An 11,634-nucleotide genomic window follows, 5' to 3' on the forward strand; every position below is an offset into this window, starting at 1 on the left:
CTTTAATTGACATTTATCAGATAATGACGATACTGATTTTGGTATTGCGTGCATAAAGGTATACCTACGCAGTGTATAGTGAAGAAAATAAAAGAATAAGAATTGTAGAATACGTAGCAAAATCACAACTTATATTTCTTTTATTTTCGTTTTTTTCTTGTACTATTATAAATTACTAGTTTAATTTTAGAATTGTTTCGGAAGCGGAACTATATAAAAGAGTCGATTTTGTTTTGATTTACCGATCTACGAACCTATCAAGTGCGCCAGTTGTTTTTTCTACAGCGTAAACACGCTTGTCTTTAAAATTACGACGCTCAATTTTATCAAAGTTATTTGAGATAGGTGAAAAGCACCGATTGTTTTCAGCATTACAGCCTTTGCTTTAAGCTTGTAATTTACATATATTAAGACTTGTATGTCTTAGGCTGCAATATATTTGACGTCAAAATTTTTTCGACATGTAACTTTCTCCGATCCTCCGTGTTGCCAAACACGTTCTAACGCAATGTCGTTTTTCAGAAGGTATATTTATATTCATATAGTGTCTGCCATAGACTGTCATATAAATATTTCTTTATAGAGTGATAGAATTAGCTTTTCCGTCAAGGAAATTCTGATTAAAAAAAAAAAAAAAATTGTACTCGCTAAGGTATCGTATTAAAAAAAATTGCAATACTTTTTGACAGCTGAAAATGTCAGTGAAAGGTAAAAAAAAAAAGATAAAAATAGAAAAAACAGGTTTTTTGCGTCTAGATAGAAAACTAAAGACTGTACAAAAGAAATTTTCAGATAAAAAGATACGCAATTTCAAGATCCAAAAAATGGCAGACTTAAAATCGGTCGAGCCGTTTTTTAGTTTAGCCGCCATGTAGGGTCCCGTGGCCTTTTCAATTAGAACGGACCCACCAAAGTTTTTTTAATGTATTTTTGCCTGCTGAACACGATTATCGATGGTGGGTCGCGATCCGGATGGACAATTTTTTTTTTTTAACAAATTTTATAAACAAATAAAAATTATTCATTTTTTTGGAAAAAAAAATTTTTTTCCTATTCTTTAGCTCATTTTAAACAAAAAAGTTTCCATACACCATATGCCTAAACCCAATACTTTTCCCGTAAAAAATTCGACAACTTTCAAAAAATGCATTTTTTGCTATTTTCAATAGCTTGCTACTTAAAGCCCGATTAATATTTTTCAACTCAACACCTCTCAAATTGTGAGCCAAACATAGTATTGATGAATACGTAAAGACCAATTGATTTTATTTGGTTGTTCTTATCCAGCGAGCTCGACGGTCTGTGCCTTTTTAATGTGACCGTACGGCCTCGGCGCAATACAATATATTCTGGCATTAAATGTTTGTTATCTGGACAGCTATACATAGATTGTATTTTATGTATTTTTGCCTGCTAAACATGATTATTGATGGTGGGTCGTAATATCGAAGGTGATCAATGTTTTTTTATTAACAAATTTTATAAACAAATTGCAAAAATGAAATTTTTTCTAAAAATAATTTTTTTTTTGCTTTTATTACATTTTTTTACTGAAAAGTTTTTAATTCTCCAGTTTATATAGGGGCTTATGGTAGCATATATATAGCTATGTAGTCAGTTTCTTGTTGTCAACAAATTAGCATATACCAGTAATCAAAAGTTTTTGATCATATCAATGTGTGCAAAATAAAATTTAAGAAAATATAACAGGACTACCCCAAAGTATAATAATGTGATAATACGTAGTTTATGAAGGTACGATACATTTCTTTGTTTAGAATCTATTTTATAGTATACTGTATCTTGTACATATATACATATCTTACGAAGTTACCACAATTTTTGTTATTTTATTTTCCACTGTACTTATTTTTACATGTGTTTTCTTTTTCACAATTACAAAAATAAGTGCAGCACGGTATTTGTTCTGCAACACATAAGCAGGTTTTTCTACTGCATGCTTAACAAGAACAAGGTTGTAATAATTCTTCGTAAGGTGGAATTAAAGTTTCAATTTTTCGTGGCATAAGGAGATCGTCAAACTCTATGTAACCACCCTCTTTCGGATCTAATTGTTTAACATCAACATTCAAAGATTAAATTTGATAATATACTACGAAATATGCTCTTAAAATGTGCAAATTGATAGAATTAGAGGTCGGAGGTAAATCTTCAATTAAGCACTGTTTTTGATGATGATAAAACCATACACGCAATTCATCAAAGCTATTGCATTTTGAATTTTTACTAACAACACGTACCAAATACTCTTCAGCCTTGGTGATACTTTCATTCAAATTTGACTCAGAGTAATCTGAAAAATATAATAATACTAGCAGCCCCCCGTCTCGGCTTCGCCCGAGACTCGCTGAATGAAACATATGTGTGTTGACAAATAATATAGGACGTTTTCAGTTAAAAAACTTTATATCTATTTTTGACACTTTTTGGAACAAATAACTTCTTATTGAAAATATCGAAAAAAGGAAAAAAATGATGGTAAAAAGTATCGTGCATTCTTTACGTCATAAAATAGGTATTGGCTCTGAAAAGGGCCGTTGATTTTTACATGTTACCGTTATGAAATAACAAAGGGTTATTTGTTAAAGCTGTAAAGATACAAATATATAATTTAAAATTATTTTTTCATTCACAAAATTTCAGTATACGTGACATTTTTAGTTTTATTTCCAGAAGGAATTAAAACAATCTGATGATGTGGATCACCAGTTCTTGAAAGCCCGACATACAATTGTCCATGTGAAAAGCAGTTTGAACGTAAATCTACCCCCACAAAATTATAAGTTTGTCCTTGCGACTTGTTAATTGTCATCGCAAAAGAAACTCTGACAGGAAACTGTAATCGCTTGAACTGAAAAGGTAAATCAGTTGGTATCATCCGAATTCTTGGAATAAAAGCTATTTGTCCTGATGCTGGACCTGTCAAAATAGTAGCTTCTATAACATTATTTCGCAGAGTTTTAATTTGCAGTCTGGTTCCATTACACAGGTTCGGTGGTTGAAGATTACGTAGTAGCATAATCGGAGCTCCAACTTTTAAACTCAACTTATGGGGTGGAAATCCTGATGGAGTTAGGGAGTTTAAAAACTCCTGAGGATAATTAACAACATCTTCAGATGCGATGACTGAATCAATAGAGAGGTACTCTCGAGAATCAGCTACAAACTTTTGAAGAATAATATTGTTAATTTCCTCTGCTGTAGAATTTCTTGGTGAAATTATCGCTCTCTCACATAACCATTGGTATGATTTGTTTGATAAATTTTCAATGTCTGGGTAAACTTCAGAAATAAGATCATCGACAGTTGTAACCAGTTTTCCAATGGATTGATCTAGGGTGATAAAACCGTTTTCATTTTCCATCGTGCCATCGCCAATTTTTAATAGCTGAGTTGGAAATTCCGTGTTTCTTCCGCAGAGATGTGCTCTCATATTAGTAAATGAAGAGACTCTACATAATGCCAGAGAAATGATGATTTTAAACAGGCATGAATAATATCAGCTCTAGTTCCTCTCGGAATTACTGGTAACGTCTGCCTAAAATCACCAGCAAAAACAAATGTAATGCCACCCATTAAATTCTGGTTTGATTTTAAATCTTGCAATGTTCTATTAATTGCTTTAATGTGAGCTCTGTGACTCATTGTGCACTCATCCCAAACAATAAATGTTGTATCTTGAAGAATTTTTGCAAGTGGGCCATTTTTGCGTATCGGGCACGTGTAATCTTCTCCGGAAAAAACACATAATGGAAGTTTAAAAGTGGAGTGAGCTGTTCTACCTCCACTCAAGAGAGTGGCAGCAATGCCAGAAGATGCAACAGCAAGGGACAGTTTTCCTGCCGATCTTGCTTGGGCCAACATAAGATTAATTAGGAATGTTTTTCCAGTGCCTCCAGGAGCATCCAGGAAAAAGACTTTTCCACCACTATTTAAGACACTATCAATTATACGATCAAAAGCTTGTCGTTGGTCTGGAACCAACTTAGGAATATTTTGCTCAACGTAGTTATATAAATAGTTATGATCATAACCATGTCTGATGGAATGTTCCAAAGGATCATTAGTACAGAGTTCATCTCGAACCGGTGAGTTTAGCCCAAATGCAGTCAAATTTTTTTCTGAAAGAGAGATGATCTTGTCTTCTACTTCAATTAAACCTCTGTTGAACACTATTTCAGAAAATTTAACTTCAAAATCGTTGAGTTGAATTCGTCGAGAGTGAAGAATATCTTCACATAATTGTTGTTCAAACATATCCCACAAAATTTGAGGTTGCGATGGCTCACAAAAAACTAAAATAATAGCAAATAAGTCACGTAATTTAGATGGATTCTCAGACAAAGCAGCATCTGCGAGTGTGTTTTTCCATTGATCATCATTTTCCAATAAACCAAGTGCGTAACAGGCAGCTTTGAAAGTTGCGTAAGTAACACTATCAACGGTGTTTAAGTACTCAAATGAAGTTGGGCCTCGAACATATTGAAGTAACATTCGAAGATGGAAGCATTCCGACTGGGTGGGATGAATCGTATAAACTCTACCTATAGCTGAATCTTTTTTTACTCCTGGCCAGCCTGGAACATCTTTACACTGTTTTCTTTTCACAAACTTATAACTGTCCCATCGGTAATAGGCGGCAACTTCGGAATACAAAAGAGTTTTAGCAAAATCATCTATTACGCAAAGTTCAAAAAACGCCATCAACGTTGTTTTTCTCGGATTTTCGAGAATCTGTTAAATGTTTTGCTGATTTATGTAAACTCTTTGATAATTTTTAAGGTGAACATCTAAATGTAAGACTGGAGGATACCGTGCGTGAATCTCAAAGTCAAAAAAACGCCAAAATCCCTCAGAGGAACAAATATAGCGTCCATTGGCATAGTTTGCAATTTCGTCAATGTTTCGAACTGAAAAAGTGGCACGGTCCGATCCTTTGTTGATATATTTGCAAATATATTTAATTGCTTGCACTGAATGACAAAATTCGACGTTAATATGTGCATTGAAACATCGTGATAAGACGGGTGACTACGGTACAACCCAACGGTTATCAATCTGTACTTCTTTGCCACGAATTGTAAGTACAGAACTATGACCTCCATCTGCAGGGGCTTTTCTACGATAGGTTGGGTAGCCATCATCTGCAGTTAGGGTTTCTTTAACAAAATTTCGAGGAAACTTTTTTGTACATTTTCCATTATCCATACATGGTGAAGCCATGTTGAATTCACCGCAAGGTCCATGAATCATACTTTTCGAAATGATACTGAATAGCAAGGGATCTTGTTGAGGATCTGGTAACTCAGCTGAAATGATCTTGTCTATTTCATCCGGCTGAATTTTTGTTTTAAGCCATAAAAGTATGTGCACATGAGGTAGCCCTCGCTTTGGCCATTTGACACTGTAGATTCAAGCATCAACTTCCCCGTATATTGCTTTCTTAGTGAGGACATCTATAAGATTCCTTAATTTCAAGTGAAAAACCCTTGAAACAATGTCATGCCTGTCTGAAGGTTTTTGATTTTTGTGTAATTCATTTTTTATTTCCGACCACTCAGGGTTACACGTAAAAGTGATAAATAAACATGGACGCCCAAACCCACGTACGTAAGCCATTGCATCTTGAGTTTTTTCATGCATATATCTCGGTGAGCCAGTGAATGAGGATGGTAAAATTACAGGCTGTCCGATACTGGAGGGTTCAATGTTACGATCATTATTTATTGCATCTCGTAGATGAATGTAACTTTCAGCACGCAGTTGTTTTTGATGTGTTCTCAAGTAAAGTAAACGCTCTGTGATCATTTTTGCCATCATATCAACAACAAATTGATTGAGCAGGTTCTTATAATAAAGTAGGTAATTTATATGATTATTTTTTAACATGAACCTATAAGAGTAGAACTGCATGCAAGAAACAGTTTTGTTTGAAACACCGTGAAGTGGTACATCAATAGAATATCCATTTTCTCCAAAAACAAACATAAGAGGATATTGCAAGGAGTCATAGAATCGGTGAAGCTCAGAAACTCGCTCCAACCGCCCATGTCGACCATGTAAAATAATGTCTCTAGGACCTTTTTCTTTGTTAACTATTAGTGCAGCAACTTCATTCACTCTAGGCGCATTGTATCGTCCTCGATGCTCCCCAATAGGAGTTCGATCGGCATGAATAATCAATTTTAAATTTTCAAGTTCATCTACTGTTCGAGAGTCTTAATTGGATTTAAAAGTTCTTATAAGAGGATTGCAATCATGCATCACCTTTTGTAATGATTCAATCAAAGTTTTCTTTAGGGCATTATCTGACCGAATAGAAATTTGTTCAGCTTCAGACATGAAATAGATTTGTAAGCACTGCGGACTCTTGTTCTGTTCAGGAAGTAAGCTACCTATCAAGTGGTATACTTCACCTTGGATTTTGAAAGTTAGCATAAAGTTTCCTTCTCTAATTTCTTTCCCTCTAAATGACGTCATTTGGAATTTCGTATTGTAACGTCTGACGTTATCAAGGAAATGTTTTAATAAGGGGTGTTCGTCCATTAACAGACATCTTACCAATTCAGGAGGATTTTCTAGTGGATCAAGGGAAACTTTACCACCAAAACAACAGAGCCCTGGAGCTTCATCTCTCCATTTTTTAGCGCCACAATGAGTGCAAATAGAAACCATTCCGCCAATTTGAATGGATGGAAGATTTAAGTAATCAATATCAGGATTGTAACAGAAAGCGGATCTGTCACTTAAGTGGTTGTTCAATCGTCGATTTTGCCGTTGCTGTTCTACTCTCGATGAATGTTCTGCATCAGTTTCTCGACTCCTAAAGTTGTAAACATTTAAAGCATTAGAAGTTCTCCTCCCGATTCGCCCTCTTGCGATTCGAGGCATTGTTAACAATTTTTGCGCGCCCCAAAAAGGCTGTTTTTGTTATATTTTGTCAATTACAATATATACTTTAGCAGGTGTTCAACGTTTAATGGCCCTGAAAAGGGCCAATGAGATTGACCAAGTTAGCTGAACGCTAATCTTGGAGGAAAAGTAATTTCTGGCCTATGTAATTCGAGTGCAGAAAGTCGTCGGTGGCCGGGGTTCCCAGACTCACGACAAACAGCTCTGCTCTCGATGTCTGCCAGTAAATGACTGACTTAGTTTTGGAATAAGCTGTCTTTAAATAGATCCCTGTTGGACGAATCGTTGCAATTCGTTTAAAGACATTTGTCCAAAAGTACAAATAAGATTATTTTTGGCTAAGTGGTTCAACGTTTAATGGCTCTGAAAAGGGCCAATGAGATTGACCAAGTTAGCTGAATGCTAATCTTGGAGAAAAAGTAATTTCTGGCCTATGTTATTCGAGTGCAGAAAGTTGTCGGTGGCCGGGGTTCCCAGACTCACGACAAACAGCTCTGCTCTCGATGTCTGCCAGTAAATGACTGACTTAGTTTTGGAATAAGCTGTCTTTAAATAGATCCCTGTTGGACGAATCGTTGCAATTCGTTTAAAGACATTTGTCCAAAAGTACAAATAAGATTATTTTTGGCAAAGTGGTTCAACGTTTAATGGCTCTGAAAAGGGCCAATGAGATTGACCAAGTTAGCTGAATGCTAATCTTGGAGAAAAAGTAATTTCTGGCCTATGTTATTCGAGTGCAGAAAGTTGTCGGTGGCCGGGGTTTCCAGACTCACGACAAACAGCTCTGCTCTCGATGTCTGCCAGTAAATGACTGACTTAGTTTTGGAATAAGCTGTCTTTAAATAGATCCCTGTTGGACGAATCGTTGCAATTCGTTTAAAGACATTTATCCAAAAGTACAAATAAGATTATTTTTGGCAAAGTGGTTCAACGTTTAATGGCTCTGAAAAGGGCCAATGAGATTGACCAAGTTAGCTGAATGCTAATCTTGGAGAAAAAGTAATTTCTGGCCTATGTTATTCGAGTGCAGAAAGTTGTCGGTGGCCGGGGTTCCCAGACTCACGACAAACAGCTCTGCTCTCGATGTCTGCCAGTAAATGACTGACTTAGTTTTGGAATAAGCTGTCTTTAAATAGATCCCTGTTGGACGAATCGTTGCAATTCGTTTAAAGACATTTGTCCAAAAGTACAAATAAGATTATTTTTGGCAAAGTGGTTAAACGTTTAATGGCTCTGAAAAGGGCCAATGAGATTGACCAAGTTAGCTGAATGCTAATCTTGGAGAAAAAGTAATTTCTGGCCTATGTTATTCGAGTGCAGAAAGTTGTCGGTGGCCGGGGTTTCCAGACTCACGACAAACAGCTCTGCTCTCGATGTCTGCCAGTAAATGACTGACTTAGTTTTGGAATAAGCTGTCTTTAAATAGATCCCTGTTGGACGAATCGTTGCAATTCGTTTAAAGACATTTATCCAAAAGTACAAATAAGATTATTTTTGGCAAAGTGGTTCAACGTTTAATGGCTCTGAAAAGGGCCAATGAGATTGACCAAGTTAGCTGAATGCTAATCTTGGAGAAAAAGTAATTTCTGGCCTATGTTATTCGAGTGCAGAAAGTTGTCGGTGGCCGGGGTTCCCAGACTCACGACAAACAGCTCTGCTCTCGATGTCTGCCAGTAAATGACTGACTTAGTTTTGGAATAAGCTGTCTTTAAATAGATCCCTGTTGGACGAATCGTTGCAATTCGTTTAAAGACATTTGTCCAAAAGTACAAATAAGATTATTTTTGGCAAAGTGGTTCAACGTTTAATGGCTCTGAAAAGGGCCAATGAGATTGACCAAGTTAGCTGAATGCTAATCTTGGAGAAAAAGTAATTTCTGGCCTATGTTATTCGAGTGCAGAAAGTTGTCGGTGGCCGGGGTTTCCAGACTCACGACAAACAGCTCTGCTCTCGATGTCTGCCAGTAAATGACTGACTTAGTTTTGGAATAAGCTGTCTTTAAATAGATCCCTGTTGGACGAATCGTTGCAATTCGTTTAAAGACATTTATCCAAAAGTACAAATAAGATTATTTTTGGCAAAGTGGTTCAACGTTTAATGGCTCTGAAAAGGGCCAATGAGATTGACCAAGTTAGCTGAATGCTAATCTTGGAGAAAAAGTAATTTCTGGCCTATGTTATTCGAGTGCAGAAAGTTGTCGGTGGCCGGGGTTCCCAGACTCACGACAAACAGCTCTGCTCTCGATGTCTGCCAGTAAATGACTGACTTAGTTTTGGAATAAGCTGTCTTTAAATAGATCCCTGTTGGACGAATCGTTGCAATTCGTTTAAAGACATTTGTCCAAAAGTACAAATAAGATTATTTTTGGCAAAGTGGTTCAACGTTTAATGGCTCTGAAAAGGGCCAATGAGATTGACCAAGTTAGCTGAATGCTAATCTTGGAGAAAAAGTAATTTCTGGCCTATGTTATTCGAGTGCAGAAAGTTGTCGGTGGCCGGGGTTTCCAGACTCACGACAAACAGCTCTGCTCTCGATGTCTGCCAGTAAATGACTGACTTAGTTTTGGAATAAGCCGTCTTTAAATAGATTCCTGTTGGACAAATCGTTGCAATTCGTTTAAAGACATTTGTCTAAAAGTACAAATAAGATTATTTTTGGCAAAGTGGTTCAACGTTTAATGGCTCTGAAAAGGGCCAATGTGATTGACCAAGTTAGCTGAATGTTAATCTTGGAGGAAAAGTAATTTCTGGCCCATGTAATTCGAGTGCAGAAAGTTGTCGGTGGCCGGGGTTCCCAGACTCACGACAAACAGCTCTGCTCTCGATGTCTGCCAGTAAATGACTGACTTAGTTTTGGAATAAGCTGTCTTTAAATAGATCCCTGTTGGATGAATCGTTGCAATTCGTTTAAAGACATTTGTCCAAAAGTACAAATAAGATTATTTTTGGCAAAGTGGTTCAACGTTTAATGGCTCTGAAAAGGGCCAATGAGATTGATTAAGTTAGCTGAATGCTAATCTTGGAGAAAAAGTAATTTCTGGCCTATGTTATTCGAGTGCAGAAAGTTGTCGGTGGCCGGGGTTCCCAGACTCACGACAAACAGCTCTGCTCTCGATGTCTGCCAGTAAATGACTGACTTAGTTTTGGAATAAGCTGTCTTTAAATAGATCCCTGTTGGACGAATCGTTGCAATTCGTTTAAAGACATTTATCCAAAAGTACAAATAAGATTATTTTTGGCAAAGTGGTTAAACGTTTAATGGCTCTGAAAAGGGCCAATGAGATTGACCAAGTTAGCTGAATGCTAATCTTGGAGAAAAAGTAATTTCTGGCCTATGTTATTCGAGTGCAGAAAGTTGTCGGTGGCCGGGGTTCCCAGACTCACGACAAACAGCTCTGCTCTCGATGTCTGCCAGTAAATGACTGACTTAGTTTTGGAATAAGCTGTCTTTAAATAGATCCCTGTTGGACGAATCGTTGCAATTCGTTTAAAGACATTTGTCCAAAAGTACAAATAAGATTATTTTTGGCAAAGTGGTTCAACGTTTAATGGCTCTGAAAAGGGCCAATGAGATTGACCAAGTTAGCTGAACGCTAATCTTGGAGGAAAAGTAATTTCTTGCCTATGTAATTTGAGTGCAGAAAGTCGTCGGTGGCCGGGGTTCCCAGACTCACGACAAATAGCTCTGCTCTCGATGTCTCCCCGCAAAGGGCAGATCTACGTTTGGAAAAGTAGTTCAACGTTTAATGGCTCTTAAAAAGACCGATGAGATTGAAAGTAACTTTACGGTAAAATTTATTGATGGCCCTGAAAAGGGCCGATTTTTATCTTCATTTTTTTTTTTACTAACGATGGAGAGCTGGTGAGGGTCAATTATTTGACACGCTTTATCAGGCGTTCGATAAACGGCAAATATTTGCCGCTTCACTCTGCTCAGTCGACGGGGATCGCGGAGCTCGAGTATCTGGACCCGAGGTTGCTTCGTCCTTGCCCTTGGAGTCTCTGCAAAAGGTGAACGCGCTAGAGGACCAACTTTTGAGGAGGAGGCTGGTAAACTTTCCAGCTGATATGTCTGCTCACGCTCCTCATGGTTGTTCTGCTTGGCTTGCTCTTCTAGGACCAGATTGGATGGAAGAAGGGCTTCCAAACCTTGTAATGTTGGTGAAGCAGGTTGAGCTCTGGCCGGACGTATCCTGGTATTTCGCCTGAGACGTTGATGTTTCGAACGTCTATTTTTTCGTGGCGCTCGGTTTTCTTGGCGATTCGGGGTTAAAGCCGATGTATTTCGCTTGTCCATGAACAAAGCGTGTCAGCGGTAGCCGGGATGCCCAGCTTCACGACAAACACCTTTATTCTTAGTGGACTGCCGAAAAACGACTATGGAAATCGTCGTCTCAGCGGGGCAACTTATAACCACTCTTTACTATCATTGACTGCGGGTGGCTTTAATTTTACTTCAACGCCACCTAGCGGATCCTACTGAACCAAAGTGAAAAGCAGGCGTATTTTTGCAAAACTTTGAGCTTGTTTACTGCTATTGTTATTAAATTTTTCAAGATAAAAACCATACTAAAATTATCTAGGAAGTGTCAAAAATCGGTATGCAAAATTTCAGCAAAATCGGTTCAGTAGTTTTCGCGGTTAGCGATTACAACGGTTTTAGCGACTTTGCTTTATATATTAGTAAGATAAAAATAACACC

At 37.3% G+C, this 11,634-nt stretch overlaps 2 protein-coding genes across 2 annotated transcripts; both read right to left on the reverse strand.

Moving 5' to 3' along the window:
• Positions 1 to 2,700: 2,700 nt before the first annotated feature.
• LOC149373563 (uncharacterized) lies at positions 2,701 to 3,454 on the reverse strand. The gene is made up of 2 exons (XM_089596898.1): positions 2,852 to 3,454; positions 2,701 to 2,784 (listed from the first exon to the last, which is right to left on the reverse strand). Exons 1-2 carry the CDS (start codon positions 3,452 to 3,454, stop codon positions 2,701 to 2,703), a joined length of 687 nt encoding a protein of 228 aa, XP_089453024.1.
• On the reverse strand, positions 3,451 to 11,229 carry LOC149373564 (uncharacterized). Its single transcript, XM_089596899.1, has 4 exons — positions 10,783 to 11,229; positions 5,086 to 5,358; positions 4,835 to 4,994; positions 3,451 to 4,697 (listed from the first exon to the last, which is right to left on the reverse strand). The coding sequence occupies exons 1-4, from the start codon at positions 11,227 to 11,229 to the stop codon at positions 3,451 to 3,453; spliced, it is 2,127 nt and encodes a 708-aa protein (XP_089453025.1).
• Between the last annotated feature and the right edge of the window lie 405 nt (positions 11,230 to 11,634).

The sequence above is a fragment of the Copidosoma floridanum genome, unplaced genomic scaffold, assembly GCF_036245765.1.
Source record: "Copidosoma floridanum isolate Cflo_tuat_1 unplaced genomic scaffold, Cflo_Japanese_pri ptg000030l, whole genome shotgun sequence".
Taxonomy (NCBI): domain Eukaryota; kingdom Metazoa; phylum Arthropoda; class Insecta; order Hymenoptera; family Encyrtidae; genus Copidosoma; species Copidosoma floridanum.

Bases quoted from the DNA above. Each gene is read 5' to 3' on its own strand.
- LOC149373563 (XM_089596898.1), bottom strand. From the start codon at position 3,454: ATGAGAGCACATCTCTGCGGAAGAAACACGGAATTTCCAACTCAGCTA. The intron at 2,785-2,851 runs GTCAGAGTTTCT...TTGTGGGGGTAG, and splicing joins TCAAGCGATTACAGTTTCCT to ATTTACGTTCAAACTGCTTT.
- LOC149373564 (XM_089596899.1), bottom strand. From the start codon at position 11,229: ATGGACAAGCGAAATACATCGGCTTTAACCCCGAATCGCCAAGAAAAC. The intron at 5,359-10,782 runs GTTAGTAAAAAA...ACAAAAATTCAG, and splicing joins ACCCTCACCAGCTCTCCATC to CCGGATGAAATAGACAAGAT. The intron at 4,698-4,834 runs GTATCCTCCAGT...TTTGCGTAATAG, and splicing joins GACTTTGAGATTCACGCACG to ATGATTTTGCTAAAACTCTT.